General features: G+C 39.7%; 1 protein-coding gene across 1 annotated transcript in view; it reads right to left on the reverse strand.

The window, feature by feature from the left end:
• LOC140198740 (1-phosphatidylinositol 4,5-bisphosphate phosphodiesterase gamma-1-like) overlaps positions 1 to 20,858 on the reverse strand; it is a 269,063-nt gene that overhangs the window by 92,986 nt on the left and 155,219 nt on the right. The window contains exons 5-9 of the mRNA XM_072259758.1: positions 14,876 to 14,960; positions 8,689 to 8,769; positions 5,504 to 5,538; positions 4,730 to 4,802; positions 3,066 to 3,167 (exon numbers count right to left, since the gene is read on the reverse strand). Of these exons, the coding sequence (XP_072115859.1) occupies positions 3,066 to 3,167; positions 4,730 to 4,802; positions 5,504 to 5,538; positions 8,689 to 8,769; positions 14,876 to 14,960 (376 nt within the window). The remainder of the gene's footprint in view (positions 1 to 3,065; positions 3,168 to 4,729; positions 4,803 to 5,503; positions 5,539 to 8,688; positions 8,770 to 14,875; positions 14,961 to 20,858) is intronic.

Genomic DNA, 20,858 nt, shown 5'->3' on the forward strand with positions numbered 1-20,858 from the left:
GAATGGACAAGGGAGTTGTGTAGGGAGCAATCCCTGCGGAATGCAGAGAAAGGGGGGGAGGGAAAGATGTGCTTAGTGGTGGGATCCCGTTGGAGGTGGCGCATCTGCTCTCAGGATGAGGCTTTTCATTCTAGGACGAAGGAGATGTCTTCCTTTTTTAAAGAAAGGGGCTTCCCTTCCTCCACTATCAACTCTGCTCAAACGCATCTCCCCCATTTCACGTACATCTGCTCTCACTCCATCCTCCCGCCACCCCACTAGGAATAGGGTTCCCCTGGTCCTCACCTACCACCCCACCAGCCTCCGGGTCCAACATATTATTCTCCGTAACTTCCGCCATCTCCAACGGGATCCCACCACTAAGCACATCTTTCCCTCCCCCCCTCTCTCTGCATTCCGCAGGGATCGCTCCCTACACAACTCCCTTGTCCATTCGTCCCCCCCATCCCTCCCCACTGATCTCCCTCCTGGCACTTATCCGTGTAAACAGAACAAGTGCTACACATGCCCTTACACTTCCTCCCTTACCACCATTCAGGGCCCCAAACAGTCCTTCCAGGTGAGGCAACACTTCACCTGTGAGTCGACTGGGGTGATATACTGCGTCCGGTGCTCCCGATGTGGCCTTTTATATATTGGCGAGACCCGACGCAGACTGGGAGACCGCTTTGCTGAACATCTACGCTCTGTCCGCCAAAGAAAGCAGGATCTCCCAGTGGCCACACATTTTAATTCCACATCCCATTCCCATTCTGACATGTCCATCCACGGCCTCGTCTACTGTAAAGATGAAGCCACACTCAGGTTGGAGGAACAACACCTTATATTCCGTCTGGGTAGCCTCCAACCTGATGGCATGAACATCGACTTCTCTAACTTCCGCTAAGGCCCCACCTCCCCCTCGTACCCCATCTGTTACTCATTTTTATGCACACATTCTTTCTCTCACTCTCCTTCTTCTCCCTCTGTCCCTCTGAATATACCTCTTGCCCATCCTCTGGGTCCCCCCCCCCCCCCCGTCTTTCTTCCCGGACCTCCTGTCCCATGATCCTCTCGTATCCCCTTTTGCCTATCACCTGTCCAGCTCTTGGCTCTATCCCTCCCCCTCCTGTCTTCTCCTATCATTTTGGATCTCCCCCTCCCCCTCCAACTTTCAAATCCCTTACTCACTCTTCCTTCAGTTAGTCCTGACGAAGGGTCTCGGCCTGAAACGTCGACTGCACCTCTTCCTACAGATGCTGCTTGGCCTGCTGTGTTCACCAGCAACTTTGATGTGTGTTATTTAAATACCATGTTGTCTTCTTCTACAACAGGATTGTGTATGTTCAGGATTCCCTGAGGTGCTTAACTGGAAATATTTTGAATGAGTGTTCAGGAAACTTGTCTGGAGGTTGTCGATATACGAATGGATACATGGGGATAGTCTCTCAGGTAATTATTGATTAATATGAATTGGTTACCTTATTTACTTTTGGTAAGATGTTTGCCACTCAGATGCAGCGGCTCCTACGGGGTCAACCAAAGGTGTTCCTGTCTTTTTTAAACTTATTTTTGTGATTGCAAAACCCTGCTGAACACTAAGGACTTAAAGTACTGCGGGTCTACACCATCAGCGAGTTGCTCGTTGCAACTGCGACAAAGAGGTGTCGGTGAGCAAATGAAGAGTGTAGTCCAACAGTGAGTGATCATCTTAGACACTCACCTTGAGACTGCAAGACTTTATTGGTGTGAAACGTTGCAAGTCCAATTCATTGCTTTATTAGCAAACGAGGGAGCGGGTGGCAGGGGAACTGCATGGCCTTGGCCACAGCAAGAACTAGCCCTCAAACCATGGTGTCGCCTGTTTGGAGCCGCCCAGGCAGAGGCATCAGAGTTGGGTGCTCCACTGGAGTGCCGGAGGTGGTGTGGCACAGAGTCCATGCTGGAGTCAGAGCTCTCTCCCAGTGTTCACATGGCAGAAAACAAGCAGACTGCTGCAACATTCATGGACTCAGGGACTTGAACTATATTTTTTTGCCTAACTATATTTTACAGGAATCTTATACATTCTCACTATCTTATATATGCCCGCTGTTTTATATGTACTATATGTGCCTTGTGCTGAGTATGGCTGTTGGTACTGTGTTTTGCACTTTGGTCCTGCAGTAACATTGTTTATTTTGGTTGTATTCATGGGTATTCATGTATAATTGAATGACACTTAACCTTGAACAAACTTTAAATGATATAACGATACAGCAGCTTCAGACTTTCAGATGCATTAGCTCACATGCCAATGATTTAGCACATTATTTCACTGCCATTCATATAACTCCAATTTATAACTCAGACAGAAAGGATGAAGAAAAGCAAATCCTTCTGATCTTGTGCAATCTACAGAATTGGGTTGAATACATCCCTGAGTCAGTGCAATAAATTTTAGCTCATGAAACTCAGTTCATAATATTGCTCAAGCTACAGGAACACATAGAGGAATCACTTAAATTTCTGTGGCGAGTTCTGCATCTCTTGTTATGAATGCCATAATTAAGAAGACAGCATGTTTCTTCAGTTAGTCTAGAAGCACAAAGCATATACGCCTTCTTGTTCAGATGACATCAAATGGAGTACTTCATACTGAAAGCATTTTAATAAAAATGAGTGGTCCTCGGAGGTGAAAGGAAATGTCAGATGCAAGAAGTGTGCACTTTTGGCATAAAACAATGTCCATTGTTGTGATTCTTTGATGAAAATTTGCTCCTTTAATTCTTGCATAAAGAGACATTGTGTAATCGAGCATTCATCAAGTGTTCCAAGCATTGAAAGCTTAACTCTCAAAGCTTAAGTGGTGTTTTCCTTATCCTACTGACTCCCAGTAGATGAGAGCTGTTTCCCATGAATCCTCTAACCAGTTAGGAATTGAGAAAAACTGCCAGTTTTCCCATCCCAGTCCCTCAATAAAAGAAAATTTTAATTCCGAGTATGCCTTTGCTAAAGATGAGCTATTTGCAATTATCTTATAAAGAAGAATGTACACAGTTTGACATTTACCGAAAGCTGAGATAGTAATACAAATTTATATCTACCTCATCAAGTTGTAAAACAGGGTCTGAAGTCTCCCGTAAGGGGTCTTTAAAATAATTAAAGATGCATTCTCGAACTTTGTTAGTGTCATTTGCCCAACTTTCCTAGGAAACAAGAGCACATAATTAATGAAGTCTCATTCCAGATTTATAAATAAAAATGCAATTAAATTAATGTAATCCATGTAAATGTATTAAATCAATGCATTTGAACAAATTAGGTACCTTCCAATTGTAAAGATTATAACTTGAAATTAAAATTTATCCTGCACATGCTGCTAACATTTTTTTAAATATTCACTTCTAATACCTTCAAAGTATATTAATTTTTTCCCATTTACCATCAGAAATTAGAATTCCAAAACTCCATACGTCTGTTCATTCAATTCTAAATACTTTCATTTCAATAGCTCAAACTTTTGTTTTCCAATCACTGCTTTATTTGATTCCTAGAGAGAAAAATTGACCAAGCAAAGCCAATAATAAGTCATCAATTAGTAAATGTCACCTGCTATTGGGTGCTTTGACTTGAGGGAATTCACTCCCTCAACATCTTTTCCTCTCCTGCTCAACTGAACTCATTGGCCACCTGTCCAAAATGTCATCTCTGATGTGATGTTAACTATTGTCTGCTCTCCCACTGAGGAATTTTATTACCTTAATAGGACTATCAAAGAAGTATGTCAAAGTCAGTCAAGTTGATAGTCATACGCACAAGTGTATATGCACAGTGCAATGAAAAACCTACTCAGTGGCGCAACGGTCACAAGAAAAGTATAAATTAAACATAAACTACACACAATTTTAACAAGAAAGATCATAATAAGAATTTTTATAAAAGTCCACCATAGTGCAAAATAGTCAAAACGGTCATAATATTGTTATACTGAAGTACTAATTAGGGTTGTGCAAGTTGGTTCAAACCCCGAATGAATGAAGGGAAGAGTAGTTTTCCTTCAACTGCGGGTGTTGTACTTCAGGCTTCTAAACCGCCTACCATTGTATTGAAGAAAGTTGTTACTGTGTAAAATGTGAAGAGTATCCCCTCGGTTTTAACTAGCCCAAAACCCACTCTAGATGCACCCCTAAAAACTAGGTTTTGGTATTATGAACCTTAAAAATAAAATAATTGCCCTCAATCAATCATTGTATTGCAGGGCCCAATATGTAGAGCTACAGAAAATAGTGCCATTTAGTATATAAATCTCCCCAGTGTACCAATGGTTCTCTAAACAATTATGATTCCAAAATGATAAAATGGCAGAGATCCATGCTAAGTTGGTTTGCTGGAATCACTGTCAAACCTGCTGTAATGGCCAAGATACTTCAAAGACTTGTGTTTTCTTTAATAGTCCCTTTCACAACCTTAGAACCTTTACAGATAATAAAGTATTCTGAGGTGCATTAGAGCATAGAACATAGAACAGTGCGCACAATACAGGTCCTTCAGCTCAAGGTGTTATGCCAATCAATATAAACCTACTCCATAATCAACCTAACCCTTATCCCCTACACAGCACATAACTTTCCATTTCTCCTACATCTAAGAGTCTATCTAAGTGTCCCTTTAATGTTCCTATCATATCAGCCTCTTCTACAAATTCCAGCAGTATATTCCAGGCATTAATCACTATAAAGTAAGAATAATCCATTTTCAGTTTGCTTACCTTTTGATCATATTGCAAAAACTTCTGGAAATCAAACAGTGTTATCTGGCAGAGTTCAGGCCTCTCCATGTTCCTGTGTGCAATAAAAAGGCCAAATATGAGCACAGAAATTTACATTATGAATAGCACTATTTGACAAAATACAGAAAATGTTGGAAAAACTAAGCAGATCAGGCAGCATCTACAGAGAGAGGGGCAGTTAACAAAGCATACCTCCTTATTGAAGGTATTGTGGCAAGTTTGCTCATATTTTTTAGTTATGATTTTAGAAAGGAAACATAGCAACTTTTGTTGTTCCCAGAAACAACAGCAGAATACTGATCAAATAAATTGACTCATTCACTTTTTAGTACAGGATAATTTTTGATTACAAGATTTTTGATCAGGAAATCCTTACTCTTCAGAGTGTCCCATGAGCTCTTCTACAATAATCTGAGAAATTGGAAGGAATTTCACTTTAACTTTTAAGATACAGCACTAATTATTTCCACATGGCAATGTCAGCCTTGATTTTGTGTTGCCCTGTGCTCTATATATACTGTATCAATGATTCAACAGTTACAATTTTTCTAAGTGATCTATGCCAAAAAATGTATTAGCAGAAAAAATCATAATAAAACACGAGGATGACTGATCACATCTAATTTCACTCTAGGCTTAAGAAAATGAGAATTAGTTTGTCATTTTTTAAAATAAATTTATTTTTACATGGAGTAGAAGTAGAAAGTGAAAATTAAAAAAAAATTCAGGATAAACGAATGAATGTTTCCTTACCTTAGAGGAAAAGACAGCTCCAGCTGCTCAATTACCTGTACACAAAAAACAAAACAACAGATATTTAGAAATAAGTGTGATGTAATCAAGCCATGATTTATTAACTATTGAACTTCTGGGAGAATTCAATTGATATAACTCTATGGATTTGTGCAAACAAGATAACCAGGGGTGATCAATAAAGATATGTACAAACTCAAAAATCTCAAATTTTGGCAGCAATTCACCAGTATGTTCTCACATGTGCTGCACCACTTGAATACAAGGTTGTGACAATACTTCACATGCTGGGAGCTTACGTAACCAATCAGATCAAGGTAGGATCTAAGAGGAATAGCTACAAAGGGCGAAGGTAACTTTTAGTTAATGTGTTTTGGTGGTTTCAATTTATGTAAATATTTTATTTTACTTTTAAGGCAATTAAAATTTAAATGTTCTCCAAAAAATATTCAATTTTCAAGTGCTTTGAAAGCATTTATACTTATTGAAAAATAATAATTAAAATATCTTTCTAAAATTCAGAGATTTCTGAAAGGTCAGTTATTTAAATTCAGCTTCCCTCTCCCCAGATGCTGCATGACTTGCTGAGTATTTCCAGCATTTTCTATTTTATTTGCTAAACATTTAGCATTTTGATAGCTTTGAAAGTCAGCCAAGCTAATGAGTCCTTTCTTGGCATTATCATGTTTGAGATTTGTTTTCATTGTGCCCTTCACCAACCACCCTCTCCCCAAGTCCACCTCCGCTACCAACTAGCAGATTTACATCCCTGAACCCCCAGCCACAGCCAGGATCTTGTCACTGAAGTTGCAGTCAACTTGAGGTACTGACACCATAAGAATTCAGTGGGGATCAGAATGTATCTGCTAACAATTGTTTACTGCGGCTGTGAAGTCAAGCCATTTTAAGGAACTTTGGGATAGAAATGGGCTATTCAGTCTCTTGGACTTCTTCCACTATTCAATAAAATGCCTGCTTTGTGACTTAATTCCATATCTCCAACATTTTTCCTGTTTCTTCATTAACTCTGTTTAACAAGAATTATTCAGTCTTAGTTTTGAAATAACAGTTGACATTTTTTGCAGAAATGTCTGTCTGGCAAATGGTTTCATAACCTCATTGCAAATAGACTTGTCTTTGACATTATATATTACCCCCTTTTCTGGAGCCACCTACAAGTAGATAAACTTGCAAAGTTCAAAGCGAACTTATTATTAAATTACATATATGATACTAAATACAACACAGAGATTTGTTTTCCTGTGGACATACACAGTAAATCCAACAAACATGATTGAATCAATGAAAGACCGCACTCAACAAAAGAGACAAATCCAATATGCAAAAGACAACAAATTGTGCAAATACAAAAATGACAGAAAACAATAATAATAATAATAATAATAAATAAACAATAAGTATCAAGAACATGAGATAAAGCGTCCTTCAAAGTGAGTCCATAGGTTGTGGGAACAGCTTAGTGATGGGGTGAGTTAAGTTGAGTGAAGTTATCTCGACTGGTTCAAGAGCCTGATGGTTTAGGGGTAAAAACTGTTTCCGAACCTGGTGGTCTGGGTTCTGAGGCTCCTGTACCTTCTTTCTGACGGCAGCGTCAAGTAGGGGACATGACCTGGGTGGGGGGAGTCCTCGATGATGGATACTGCTTTCCTGCAACAACACTCTGAATAGATGTGCTCAATGATGGGGAGGGCTTTAGCCGTGATGGACCGACACGCATCCACTAAATTTTTGTAGGATTTTCCAAACACGGGCATTGGTGTTTCCATACTGGGCTGCGAGGCAACCAGTTAATATATGCTCAACAACACATCTATAGAAGTTTGTCAAAGTTTTAGATATCTTGCCAAATCTTCACAAAGAAAATTTACAGAAAGTGATGTAATCAAGCCAAAGTTTGAATATATGAACTCTCAACAATCAATAAACATGCTGTGCTGCATTGCTTCCAAAACAAATATATCCTTTTTGCAGTGTCTAGAAATACTTGTATAACTAACTATAGCCTTGCACAGTGGCAGCATTAGTTTTATATCCTTGTGTCCTAGTCCTCCAGCTTTCATTGATGTTTGTGATCATTTTGTTTAATTGCCCAAGGTATCTTAATAATCCATCTGGTTTGGAACCTAAGTTTCTTTTGGACCCCATTCTTATGGATTTCATCATCTAAGAAGAACCCAGATATATCTTCTTCAGGTCCAAATGGGTAATTTCAGCTTCATAGAAATTAATTTGTCACCTATCTCCCTATTTAGTTAATTCATTAATTTCTCCTTAAGGCCCAATTTCATTTACTGTACATGCAGCTAGTAGGCTACATTGTCAAGTCGGCATTCTGAAGAAGTTAGCAGTTGGGGAGGGTTGATTAACCTACTTCAACTTTCAACAGGGCAGAATTCTGGGCTTGCAGAAGTGGAAAGTGATCCCACACATCAGTAGCCATGCAAAAACAAAAGATGACATCATTCTGAGCTTCTTCTGGTGTTTCCTTATGGACTGCAGGTTAGGTTACTCAACGTCAGTGGAAATTGGAGGCACAGAATTTCAGATGAGAGAGTCAAGTGATGCTAACAGCACTTGCTGCTAATTGCTCTTGTGTGTTCTTATCCCCTCTGGCATTGGTCACTATCAAATACCAGTTCATAATGATTTTTGGCATCCTGCAGTTGGAATATCACCAAGTTGGCTAATACAGTAAGAATTACTCACACACAACAAGCCAGGAAAGAAAAAGCTAAACTATATAATTGTCTAAAAATTAAAATAGACAAATAAACCTTAATATGAAATAGACTGTTTCAATGGTGCATTAATGGCCACCAAATTAAATAGCCATATTTAACATTGCAACTCACTTCACAAGTTATAGAAAACAATGGGCCTAAGATTTACCGTAGGTAATAGGAGCAAAATGTATAGTAGGGAAATTGCTTTGTATACAACATAAAAGAAAATAAAGATTGTCAAGGAATATTGGATTGTTTATTGCAGAGGGTAGCAAACCACTGCATATAATGATAGAAAACAATAGGGTGAATATGTATTGTAGTAAACTAGTTATGTAATTATTTTATAAAAAAGAAAATGCATGCAGTTTAGTTAATTTCATATTCAATGATCAATACATTGATTTTGCAGTTGATCCAACTTTTCAAGTAAATACTCACTGATTTTTGTGCATCAAACATCAGGTTTCTGTAGAATTGAACAAAGTGCGCATAGTTTATATCCATCCTGGTGTCCAGTTCCTGTCAGGAAGATGAACAAAGCACAAGTACTATGAATCTGCAGCCTGTCTCATACTCACCAGCAGAGGCACCATTGTGCTTAAAGATTATTGGAAAGAGCTGCAAATAATTTAGCTCATCCAATTTGATCTTTGCCTGCAGGCCAAGTACAAAATGCCTCTTCATGGATCCTCTCATTTTATTAAATCTAAAGATAAAATCTTTTTAAAAATTACTGATCCCAGATTTTATGCAGCAAGTGCTTCAGGGTATCACTGTATCATTACAATCCATATTATTGATTCTCATGCAATTATGCTTTGCACACGATATTCCCAGAGTTTCAAATGTACTGGATTCACGGTGAGCCAGAGAATTTGAGCTGTTTGCATATGTCACAATAACCTTCAGTTCCCTACAGAACAAGCCCTTCAGCTTGCTTTTCAGAAGTTAAAAGAAGTTATTTATGTTTCACTATCTCATACTGGAAATAGTTAGCAATTTGGCTTCAGCAAAGATACTTTATTGACGAATGAGATGAAAGATCCAACCAACGACCTTAGAGTGACTTTGTTGCCATCCACCTCAATCTGGAATTCATAGACATTAAATCTTACCCAGACGCCAGTCACAACGTTCAGGATAAAGCAGCCCTCTTGACTGGTACCCCATCCACTCCCTCCATCATCAGAGCACAGTGTGTGCACTGCGTACCATCTCCAATCTGTTATCAGATCACAGGACTATAGCACAGATACTGGCCCTTCAGCTGATCTGCCTAGTCCTATCTACCTGCACCCGATGATATCCCTCCAAATCTCTCTCATCCATGTACCCATCCAAGCTACTCTTACAGTACATGTTATCATTGACCCCACATCTACCATTTACGTGGGCAGCTTGTTACTCCATTGCACCAGCCTCTGAATGAAGACATTTCTCCTCAGATTTCCCTTGGACCTTTCAATATTCACTCTAAAAATTATGGCCTCCTAGTTCTAGTCTCACCCAACCTGATGGGAAAAAATCCAGAATGAATTCACCCGATTTGTACCCTGATCTATAATTTTGTTACTCCCACCACATCCCAAAGCCAAGCCACCTTTCATGAACTCAGATAAGATACCTTCACCAGAGGATAAGACTGCCACACTCCACCAAGAGTTCACTAGGCTTTACCAACTGATAACGAGACCACACTGTGTGTAGCTTCAATCCTCTCACCTAAGAAAGCAGTACAGTGAAGATTCCCAAGAGGAAGGACAACTGTATGAGGAGAGATTAACTTGACTAGAGGAAAGTTTGCATTCAATAGAGTTTAAAAGAATGAAACTTACAAAATTCTGATAGACTTAGACAGAATGGATATGAAAAAGATGTTTACCCTGACTGCAGAGTTCGGAACAATAAGTGATTGTCTTGGGGCAAAGGATCTAGGGCTGACATCCGGATAAAACCCTTCCCTAAAACGGTGATGAATCCATGGAATTCATCACTGTTGAAGCTGTAGAGAACAAGTTACTGAATATTTTTAAGAAGAACCTGAGTAAATTTCTACAGAAGGCATCAAGGGAAAGAATAAGAGAGGATTAATGATATGGTTAATCAGTAATAATGATACTGAATGGCAAAGCACACTTAAAAGTCTGAATGGCCCCACTCTTGTTCGTGCTTTCTTCTCTGCAGTTAAAAACAAACTAGAGATACCGTAGGAGAGAGTATGAACTTAGCTCTATTAAAATCAGTGTCTGTTCTTTCAACTTTCTCTTCTCAAGTTATGTTAAAGCAATGACACAAAGAACACATCTCAAAACCTGGTGCCATCAGAAGTGACACAATGCAATCCGATTTCCTCAACATTGCATTGTGGAAGTATAGAATTTACTTTACATTGCTGCTAAGGTTTAATGTTTTGTCAGCACTCAGTAGCAGTTGTGCCCATTCTATGCCCAATTTTTATTTCCTACATGGCAAAATCTATAAAATGGATTCCTTGGATTTGAGAAGTGTTTTTCTGTCATTGCCTTAACTTGGGAAGAGAAGGTTGAACGACCGGCCATGGAGTTTGCACTCTCTCCCATAAGAAGAGCGTGTAGCAGTGAGGAGAAATGGTACAGGCATCATGGGTTTCATGTGCATTATTGGTAAGGAAGCTAAAACAATGGCAATTATCAGAGATTACAATAGAACGTTAGTACTGGGAGATTTACATGGTTCCTTCTGCCACAAGGGAACTGTAGTAATGCATAATATCTTGGCAACCACTATCCAATGGCAAACTGGCATGACGACAGAATGGTGTAAAGAAAAAATGAAAGACCTTTGTTTATGTTATTAGCTTATCATATCCTCAAGATATCCCAAAACATTTCATGGACAAAGAACTACATCTGAAATATGGGAAGTGTTGCATCAAACAATTTGCATGCAATAACTCTCATGAAAATATTTAATGAATGGACACTTAATCAGTGTAGTCAGTTTGACTGAGAAAACAATGTTGTTTTAAGGAAAACTACCTCCTGTTCTTTAAATAGTGCAATGTGATCCTTTGCAAACCTAAGTAAGCAGAATAAAAGTTATAAAGTCTCACTGATACCCTCAAAATTCAGTTCTTCTTGGTATGAAATCATGAACACATGAGATTTTGCAGATGCAGGAAATCCAGAGTAACACACACAAGTGCTGGAGGAACAGCAGATCAGACATCATCTATGGAGAGGAATAACGAGTCAAAGTTTTGGTTTAAGACCCTTCATCGGGATGTTGATTCCTTATTCCTCTCCATAGACGCTGCCTGACCTACTGGTTCCTCCAGCATTTTGTTTGTGTAATTTTGTTACAAACTGTTCAGTGGACTGGGAAATATCCCTCATTTACCAGGTTGTCTATTCGTGGTCCAGGATTTTGAAGGCACAGACATGCAGCATACACGTGCTCAAAACCGAACCGAAATTGCCATTATTATCGGGTTGGGTTATATCAAGATTCAAGGTTGTTTGTCATATCCAGTACACAAGTATAAAGGAGAACAAAATAATTGTTACTCCAGATGTGATGTAGCACAGAAAACATAAACGGCAAAGAACCCAATAATAACTTAAAACACAATCAATATAAGCACTTAAGTTGTCTTATGTGTGTAGAAATAGAATGATTGTATGTCCGTAAATTGACGCTAAGCTGCACATTAGGTGACTGACAGGAAATAATAATGTAGTAGTGGGTTAGTGGGTGGAGTTGTTAATCAGTCTTTCTGCTTGGGGAAAGTAATTGTTATTGAGTCTGCTGGTCCTGGCATGGATGTTACAGAGCCTCCTCTTTGATGGGAGAGGGACAAACAGTCCATGAGCAGGGTGGGTGGGTGGGATCCTTCAGGATGTCACTGGCCCTTTTCCTGCTCCTTTCTGTATATACTGTATGTCCTCGATGATGGGTGGCCTGGCGCTGGTGATGCGTTGGACAGTTTTGACTATCCACTGCAGAGCCTTTCTGTCCGCCGCAGGGCAATTTCCATACCAAGCAGTGAGGCAGTTTGTTAGGATGCTCTTTAATGTGCATCTGTAGAACGATGTGAGTATGAATGTGCAAAGTCCAGCTCTCTTCAACCTCCTCAGAAAGTAGAAGCCTTGACGAGCTTTCTTGACTGTGTAGGATGTGTTTTTGGGACCATGGGAGGTTGTGTGTGATTTGCAATTCCAGGAGTTTGAAACTGCTTGCAGTGCCGCCGATGTAGAAGGGGCTGTGAGTGGTGCGAGTTCTCCTGAAGTTGATAACCATCTTCTTTGTCTTGTTGACATTAAGGAAGATGTTATTTGACTGGCACCAAGCCTCGAGCTCTTCTGTTGTGTGCTGGGGCAGCAGGCTGAGGGTAGCAGACACTAACAGAATCAACAAACTCATTCGTAAGGCCAGTGATGATGTGGGAATGGAACCGGACTCTCTGACGGCGGTGTCTGAAAAGAGGATGCGGTCCAAGTTGCATGCCATCTTGGACAATGTCTCCCATCCACTACATAATGTACTGGGTGGGCACAGGAGTACGTTCAGCCAGAGACTCATTCCACCGAGATGCAACACTAAGCGTCATAGGAAGTCATTCCTCCCTGTGGCCATCAAACTTTACAACTCCTCCCTTGGAGGTTCAGACACCCTGAGCCAATAGGCTGGTCCTGGACTTAGTTCCATCTGGCATAATTTACATATTATTATTTAGTTATTTATGGTTTTATATTGCTATATTTATACTCTATTCTTGGTTGGTGCAACTGTAACGAAACCCAATTTCCCTCGGGATCAATAAAGTATGTTTATCTATCTATCTATCTCCTCTCTGTAAGCCACCTCATCATTGTTGTTGGTGATGAGCCCCACCACTGCCGTGCCTTCGGAGAACTTGACAATATGATATGATTGCTTGAGTGTTCAGCCGTGTAGTCATATGTGAGCAGAGTGCACAGCAATGTGCTCGGCACACAGCTCTAGGGGGCACCCCATGATAAGCCTGATGGGGAGGGAGGAACTGTTATGCATCCTGACTATCTGAGGTCTGTTCGTTAGGAAGTCCAACAACCGGTGCACAATGGTGCATTTAGACCAAGAAATAGGAATTTGTTCACCAGGGTCTGTGGGGTAGTAGTGTTGCATGCCAAACTGAAATCCAGAAACAGCATTCTGATATAAATGTCCTTGTTTTCTGGGTGTGTCCGGGCCAGGTGCATGGCAAGAGGCATGGTGGTGAGTGTCCAGTGTGGCAGGAATGGAGTTTTGGATATTTGCCATTATCAGCTGTTCAAAGCACTTCATGAGGATGGGTGTCCATGCCACTGGAGAGTTACGCTATTAAATTCAATTCTACTGGAGCCCCGTTGGTAACGAGCTCATTGAAATACGTGGGATTCTGAGGATGAGAGAAAGGGTAGGTATTTTGGGGAACCCTCATCTGGTGAGAAGGGAGGTCTTGAATCAGTAGGTGCAGTGTCAGAATAATGAAATGAATCCCTTCTCTCAGAGGATTATAAGTCTTTAGAATTCTTTTTGAATTCCCCAGAAGCTATGAATGCTAAATCATTAAATATAATCAGATTCATGCAGATAAATTTGACGGGATTCACTGGTTTGTAGAGCCAGCCAAGAAAGTGTTGAGGCTAAAGGTTGGATTAGCCGTGATCTTGATCACAAAAATGATTCCAGGATTGAATGGCTTGTCATATGAAGAGCGTATGATGGCTCTGGGCCTGTATTCACTCGAATTCAGAAGAATGAGGGGTGACCTCATTGAAACCTATTGAATGGTGAACGGCCTTGATACAGTGGATGTGGAAAGGATGTTAAATATGGTGGGAGAGTCTGTGACCAGAGAACACTGCCTCAGACTAGAGGGGCATCCTTTTAGAACAGAGATGAGGAGAAATTTCTTTAGCCAGAGAGTGGTGAATCTGTGGAATTCTGTGGCAGCTATGGAGGCCAAGTCTTTATGCATACTTAAGGCAGAGGTTGATTGATTGTTGATTGGTCAGGCATTAAAGAATAAGGGGAGACGGCAGGGGATTGGGGCTGAGAGGAAAACTGGATCAGCCATGATGAAATGGCGGAGCAGACCGAATAGGCCAAATGGCTTAATTCTGCTCCTATATCTTACGGTGTTAAAGAATTCTCCAGCAGGCTCAGTGGTTTGAATGGCGTAACACATTTTATTAATGTTCTTATGTTTAGAAATGAATCAATTTCTCAGTAGAGGGTTTTTTTCCTGAGGTAAGGGAAATAAGAGTTTTTGAAACTTGATTGGGAGCTTCCTGATTTCAAAAGTTCAGTATAGCTGCACCAAATTGACAAGTCAAAGAGTCAGGTTTACTTGCAATTTTTTCATGATGATAATAAAAATATTCTGTTTCCAATATTGTGACCACTACTGTGCATTCAGCATTTTGATATAAGTGTCCTTGTTTTCTAGGTGTGTCAGGGCCAGGTGCATGACAGATACTATGGCATCTGTCGTAAAGCGGTTCTGTCAGTAAGCATAATGAATGTCCAAAATATAGAGCATATTTATTGGATTACATTAAGAGGCACTATTTCTGATAAATGGAACAAATTCAAGAGCAGTGGTTGAACTATTTTTACTTACCAACAACTTGTCTCTCAGGAACCGCATATTTGGGACTCTATAGTTGACTTGAGGAAGCATGGTCTTTAGATCCTTCACAGTGATACTGTTCAAAGGAAAGCATCAAATAGATTATAGAGCACAACTGTATCAGACAAGAGTGAAGGAATGAATGAAAATTAGTAAAATTTGGTGAAAAACAGCAGAAAGAACATGATAAAATAGAAGAGATAAATAAATGAAAGGCAGAGAGTTGGAATGAGTTGAAGCCCGAGGAAGGAATGAGCATGGTTAGGAGAACTAAGAGAAAGCAGAGAGGGAAGAAGGGAAAGGGCTATGGCAAGCATGAGTAAATGGCTCAAGGATACAATGGGGAAACAGGAGAATTGAGAATACGTGAGGTTGAGGCAACAAGCAGTAAAAACAGAAAGAGAAAACCTGTAAACACGAGGAATTCTGCAGATGATGGATATTCAAGCAACACACATCAAAGTTGCTGGTAAACGCAGCAGGCCAGGCAACATCTCTAGGAAGAGGTACAGTCGATGTTTCAGGCTGAGCTTGGCCCGAAATATCGACTGTACCTCTTCCTAGAGAAAACCATGACTGACTTCAGTGTCGTTAAAAGAAAGTTTCAGGAGAAGATTTCTAAATGGCAGAGGTAGGACTGAATGAATATCACTCTAATGTGGGCCCTTGAACAAGCTCAATCATTCAATAAGATCATTGCTCATGCTTCAATACTTTATTGCCCATCTCAGTATTACTGTATTTCCTCAATGTCTCAAAAGCTATTAATCTCAGCCTTGAATGTATGGAGGAACTGAGTACCCACAGCCTTTCCTATGGAGAATTCCAAATACTTTCAGCCCACTGTAAAGAAATTTCTCCCAATCTCAGTTCTAGTGATTTACCTCTTATTCTGAGATCACACCCCTATTTATAAAATTGGTATCCAATACAGAGAATAAAACCTCATCTTAGAACTTAACCTCTATCTTCCTGCTCCTGGTTAAAATGTAAGATGCTGAATGAATTGAGAATTGTTCCATAGCTTTTCAAACACCATACATCAATCAAAATCTCTTATGGAGTCACTGGAAGGTGTTCATTGTATTGGGGTCATAGATAAATTATCAGGGAAAAGAGGAGAGATGGCACACCACAAATCCTAATGATGTCATCTTGGGAATTACTGAGTTCACTTCTACGAGGAAATGAGCTAATTTGTATCAGTGTATACTGCAATATCAAAATCAATTAATGTCAGATCCTATGCCAGTCTTGCTGATTGGTATTGAAGTCAAAAATGTCCTGCCAATCAATAATACAGAGAAACTGGCACAAACAATCCAGTGTCAATAAAAGCATGTAAATATTGCCAACTTTCCCCAATAAGTTCCTCATTGTATGTGAAAGTGACGGTAAAATTATCAAACCATCATTTATACCCGTTATGTCAGCTTTTCAATTCCTTAGCTAATAGTTTCAGATTCCTTAAAAGTGTTCTTAAAGATGTGAAAAAGGTAATGAATCTAAGAAAGAAAACCTAATAGCATGGCCTACTAAAATCTTCTTGGGCAGACCCTCAGAAACTTGATTCCACTATAGTTCTGTGAAGTCAGCATGGGATGCAAAGAAGGGACAGGATATTGGTGATGGAATGGGTGCATGGGTACTTTGTGAGATGGGGGGGGCTCCTTCCACCATTTACCTTGGACTTTCTTGTGCTCTCTCTCAATGAGCTTGAGGTTCTCAATTCCATTCTAGATGCCCCTTTCCCTGTTTTGAGCACTCACAATCCAGCAGTGAGAGCAAATGTTGCATCTTTTCTAAGAGCCTTTGAGAAAACAGTAGCAAGTGCCAGACACATGAATTACATGGCTGGTCGGCAAACGAGTGTAGTCAGAGCCTCAGTGGTTAGAACCCTAGCCTGGGAGAGAATGATGACACTTGTTCATTTATCCATCTAATGAAGCTGCAGGACTTTGCAGAGATAATGTACCAATGGTACTGCAGTAGAAATGAAAACAAGTCCTGGGGAGATTCATCAGGCTAATTGTAGGGATGGAGTGTTGTTTCATCAACTGATGCTGAACAGTTTGGGTCTGTATTCCCTGGAGTTCAGAAGAATAAGGGGAGAACATATTCAAACAAACAGAATTCTCAGGGGGCTTGGAAGGGTAAAAACTGAGATGTTTTCACTAGTTAGAGAGCTTAAGCAAGGGGCATAACTACAAGATAAAGGGCTGTTCATTTAATACTGAGGTGTTCGGAAATTTCTGCTTTCAGAGGATAATGAATCACTGGAATTCTCTGCTCCTGGGGGTGATGGAGGCCAGCTCATTATAAATAAAGGCGGATCAGCCATGATCATATCAGAAAGTTGATGGGAATAGGCTTGAGCTATGTGTTGACCTACTCCTGGTCCAAATTTCAAAGTACAAACCCCATTTCCAGAAAAGTTGGGATATTTTCCAAAATGTAATAAAAACAAAAATCTATGATATGTTAATTCACGTGAACCTTTATTTAACTGACAAAAGTACAAAGAAAAGATTTTCAATAGTTTTACTGACCAACTTAATTGTATTTTATAAACATAAGAAAATTTAGAATTTGATGGCTGCAACGCACTCAACAAAAGTTGGGACAGAGGCATGTTTACCATTGTGTTACATCACCTTTCCTTTTAATAACACTTTTTGATTGTTTTGGAATTGAGGATACTAATTGTAGTAGATTTGCAATTGGAAATTTTGTCCATTCTTGCTTGATATAAGACTTCAGCTGCTCAACAGTCCGTGGTCTCCGTTGTCTGATTCTCCTCTTCATGATGTGCCATACATTTTCAATAGGGGATAGATCTGGACTGGCAGCAGGCCAGTCAAGCACACGCACTCTGTGTCTACAAAGCCACGCTGCTGTAGCCCATGCAGAATGTGGTCTGGCATTGTCCTGCTGAAATAAGCACGGACGTCCCGGGAAGAGAAGTCGCCTTGATGGCAACATACGTCTCTCTAAAATCCTAATATACACCTCAGCGTCAATGGTACCTTCACATACATGCAACTCACCCATGCCATGGGCACTGATGCACCCCCATACCATCACAGATGCTGGCTTTTGCACCTTTCGCTGATAATAATCTGAATGGTCGTTTTCATCTTTGGCACGGAGAACTCGACGCCCGTGTTTTCCGAAAACTAGCTGAAATGTGGACTCATCTGACCACAGCACACGGTTCCACAGTCTTTCGGTCCATCTGAGATGAGCTCAGGCCCAGAGAACTCGCCGGCGTTTCTGCATAGAGTTGATGTATGGCTTCCTCCTTGCGTAATACAGTTTCAAGTTGCATTTCTGGATGCAGAGACGGACTGTGTTGAGTGACAATGGTTTTCCGAAGTACTCCCAAGCCCAGGTGCCTATAATTGTCACAGAAGCATGACGGTTTCTTAGGCAGTGCCGCCTGAGGGCTCGAAGATCACGCGCATTCAACAGTGGTTTCCGACCTTGCCCTTTACACACTGAGATGTCTCTGAATTCTCTGAATCTTTTCACAATATTATGTACTGTAGATGTTGAAAGACCTAAACTCTCTGCAATCTTGCGTTGAGAAATGTTCCTTTTGAACTAACTAGCAATTCTCTCATGAATTTTGGCACAAAGGGGTGAGCCACGACCCATCCTTGCTTGCAAAGACTGAGCCTTTGACGGACACTACTTTTATACCCAGTCATGATACCTCACCTGCTACCAATTAGCCTGCTTAATGTGGAGTCTTCCAAACCGGTGTTACTTGAATATTTTGTGCACTTTTCAAACTTATTTTAACTCTGTCCCAACTTCTGTTGAGTGTGTTGCAGCCATCAAATTCTAAATTTATGTATATTTACAAAATACCATTAAGTTGGTCAGTAAAACTATTGAAAATCTTTTCTTTGTACTTTTGTCAGTTAAATAAAGGTTCACGTGAATTAACATATCACAGATTTTTGTTTTTATTGCATTTTGGAAAATATCCCAACTTTTCTGGAAATGGGGTTTGTATATTCATGGGTTAGTTCTGTACCTAACTACTACATTTTCGTGATGAATGTTTATGAATATTTTCAAACTCTTTGGAACCCCTCTTTTTCCAGATTTTATTCCTTAAAAGGAATGATCTCACATTCACCTGTCACAATATTTCCTAAGTATTTCATCTAATAATTATTTTTGTAACATTATTCTGTTATCAGTCATTCGTGGATATATTGAATAGTTGGGGTCGCTGCATAAATGCTCAAAATGGCACTGCTAGCCATATACAGAATAGCCTTTCATCTTCATGTTGAGTCTTTTCAAGAGCAAAGCCATTGTTTAAAGCTGCTGGTTTATTAAACAGGGCTGCAATATGTTCAAGAAAATTGTTTTATTAAGCAATTACTATCAAGCAAAAAAAAAGCAGATTGTCCCGTTAAAAGTAAACTCAACTCTCAAAGGCCTTCTGCTGGTGCAGATCCCTGGCAATAGCAAATCTCTTTAATAAACCCTTGACACCATATGTGACCAGGGTTCAACAGGGAAATTCACTCAATTAACCCAAGAAACAAACAGCTCTTGAGCAAAACAGTGTTCTTTCATTTCTTCTGCTGTCAGGGGCTCCTAGCAACAGTGAGTATAAGAGTATCTTCTCTGGTTTAAGGCAATTGACACCACTTACAATACTAACCTAAAAGTGAGGTTCTCTCCATCACTGGAAAATCTTTTATACACATAATCAAACAACTTTCTGCTGCCCGACAAATCACCATAGCAACTAGCTTTAATTAAGTTGTTTAACACATGACCCATTACCACACTAGTAATAACTGCTCAAATACCAAAGATTTAATAAAGTATAATGAATAACATCATTGCTCTCAATCAATTATAGAGTTTTTATAGGTTACAGAGTCATAGAGCATTGCAGCACAGAAACAAACTCTTCGGCTCGTGTAGTCAATGCCAAACTATTAATCTGCTTAAACCCACCGACCTGCACCTAGACTACAGCCCTCCATACGCCTCCCATCCACGTACTTATTGAACCTTCTCCTAAATGTCGCAATCAAAATTTTGCTGTCTTTCACATCACAATACTGCCAGCAGGTCCAATTCCTCACATTTTCCCATAGTCCTACAATTTACTTTCAAATACTACTCCAGTTTTTTGTTTGAAGGTGGTGGTTACACCTTCCTTCACACTCTGTCAGTTATTGCATCCTAGGTTCCGTACAAAACAGTTTTCACATTGATGCATTTAAATCCTTTTATTACAATTACTAAGAACCTTTCTCTTTTGATACAAATGTCTGAAAAGATGCAACACCAGTCTTAAGGTCTCAACAAATCTTTTGCATGTTAAGATGAACTCTTGATCTCTTAAATCTACCTCGCCGTGGCCCTGCACCTTACTTGTATACTTGCTCTCCATTTTCTCTAACTATAAAACTATATTTTGCAATTTGTAATTACTTTTTCCTTCTGTACTACCTCAATGTACTTATATTTGGAATGATCTATATGGATGGAATATAAAAATCCTTTTTCACTGTGTCTCAGCTCATGTGACAATAATAACCCAATTATTGATTACCAGTTTTGATAGGAAAGATAAATTATGGGAGTTTTCAGAGCTCTGAGATGCAGAAAGGTGTTCTACTGACATGATATGCAAAATGCTAGCCAGGCAAAATAGTACATTAATCAGGAAAGCATACAGAATATTGATGTTTGGAATAAAATCCAAAAGTAGGGAGTTATGCTTCAGATACATATGGTATTGGTGAAGTAAGATCTGAAGTGTACAGTTTTGGTCTCCTAATTTAAGGAAGGATGCAAATAAGCAGGAAGCAGTTCAGACAAGTTTATCCGATACCTGGAACAGGCAGGTTGCTTTATGAAGAAAAGTTGGATGAGCTAGGCATATATATTCTGGGGTTTAGCAGAGATGTGAATTGATTACAATACGTTACAGCAT

The sequence above is a fragment of the Mobula birostris genome, chromosome 1, assembly GCF_030028105.1.
Source record: "Mobula birostris isolate sMobBir1 chromosome 1, sMobBir1.hap1, whole genome shotgun sequence".
NCBI lineage: Eukaryota > Metazoa > Chordata > Chondrichthyes > Myliobatiformes > Myliobatidae > Mobula > Mobula birostris.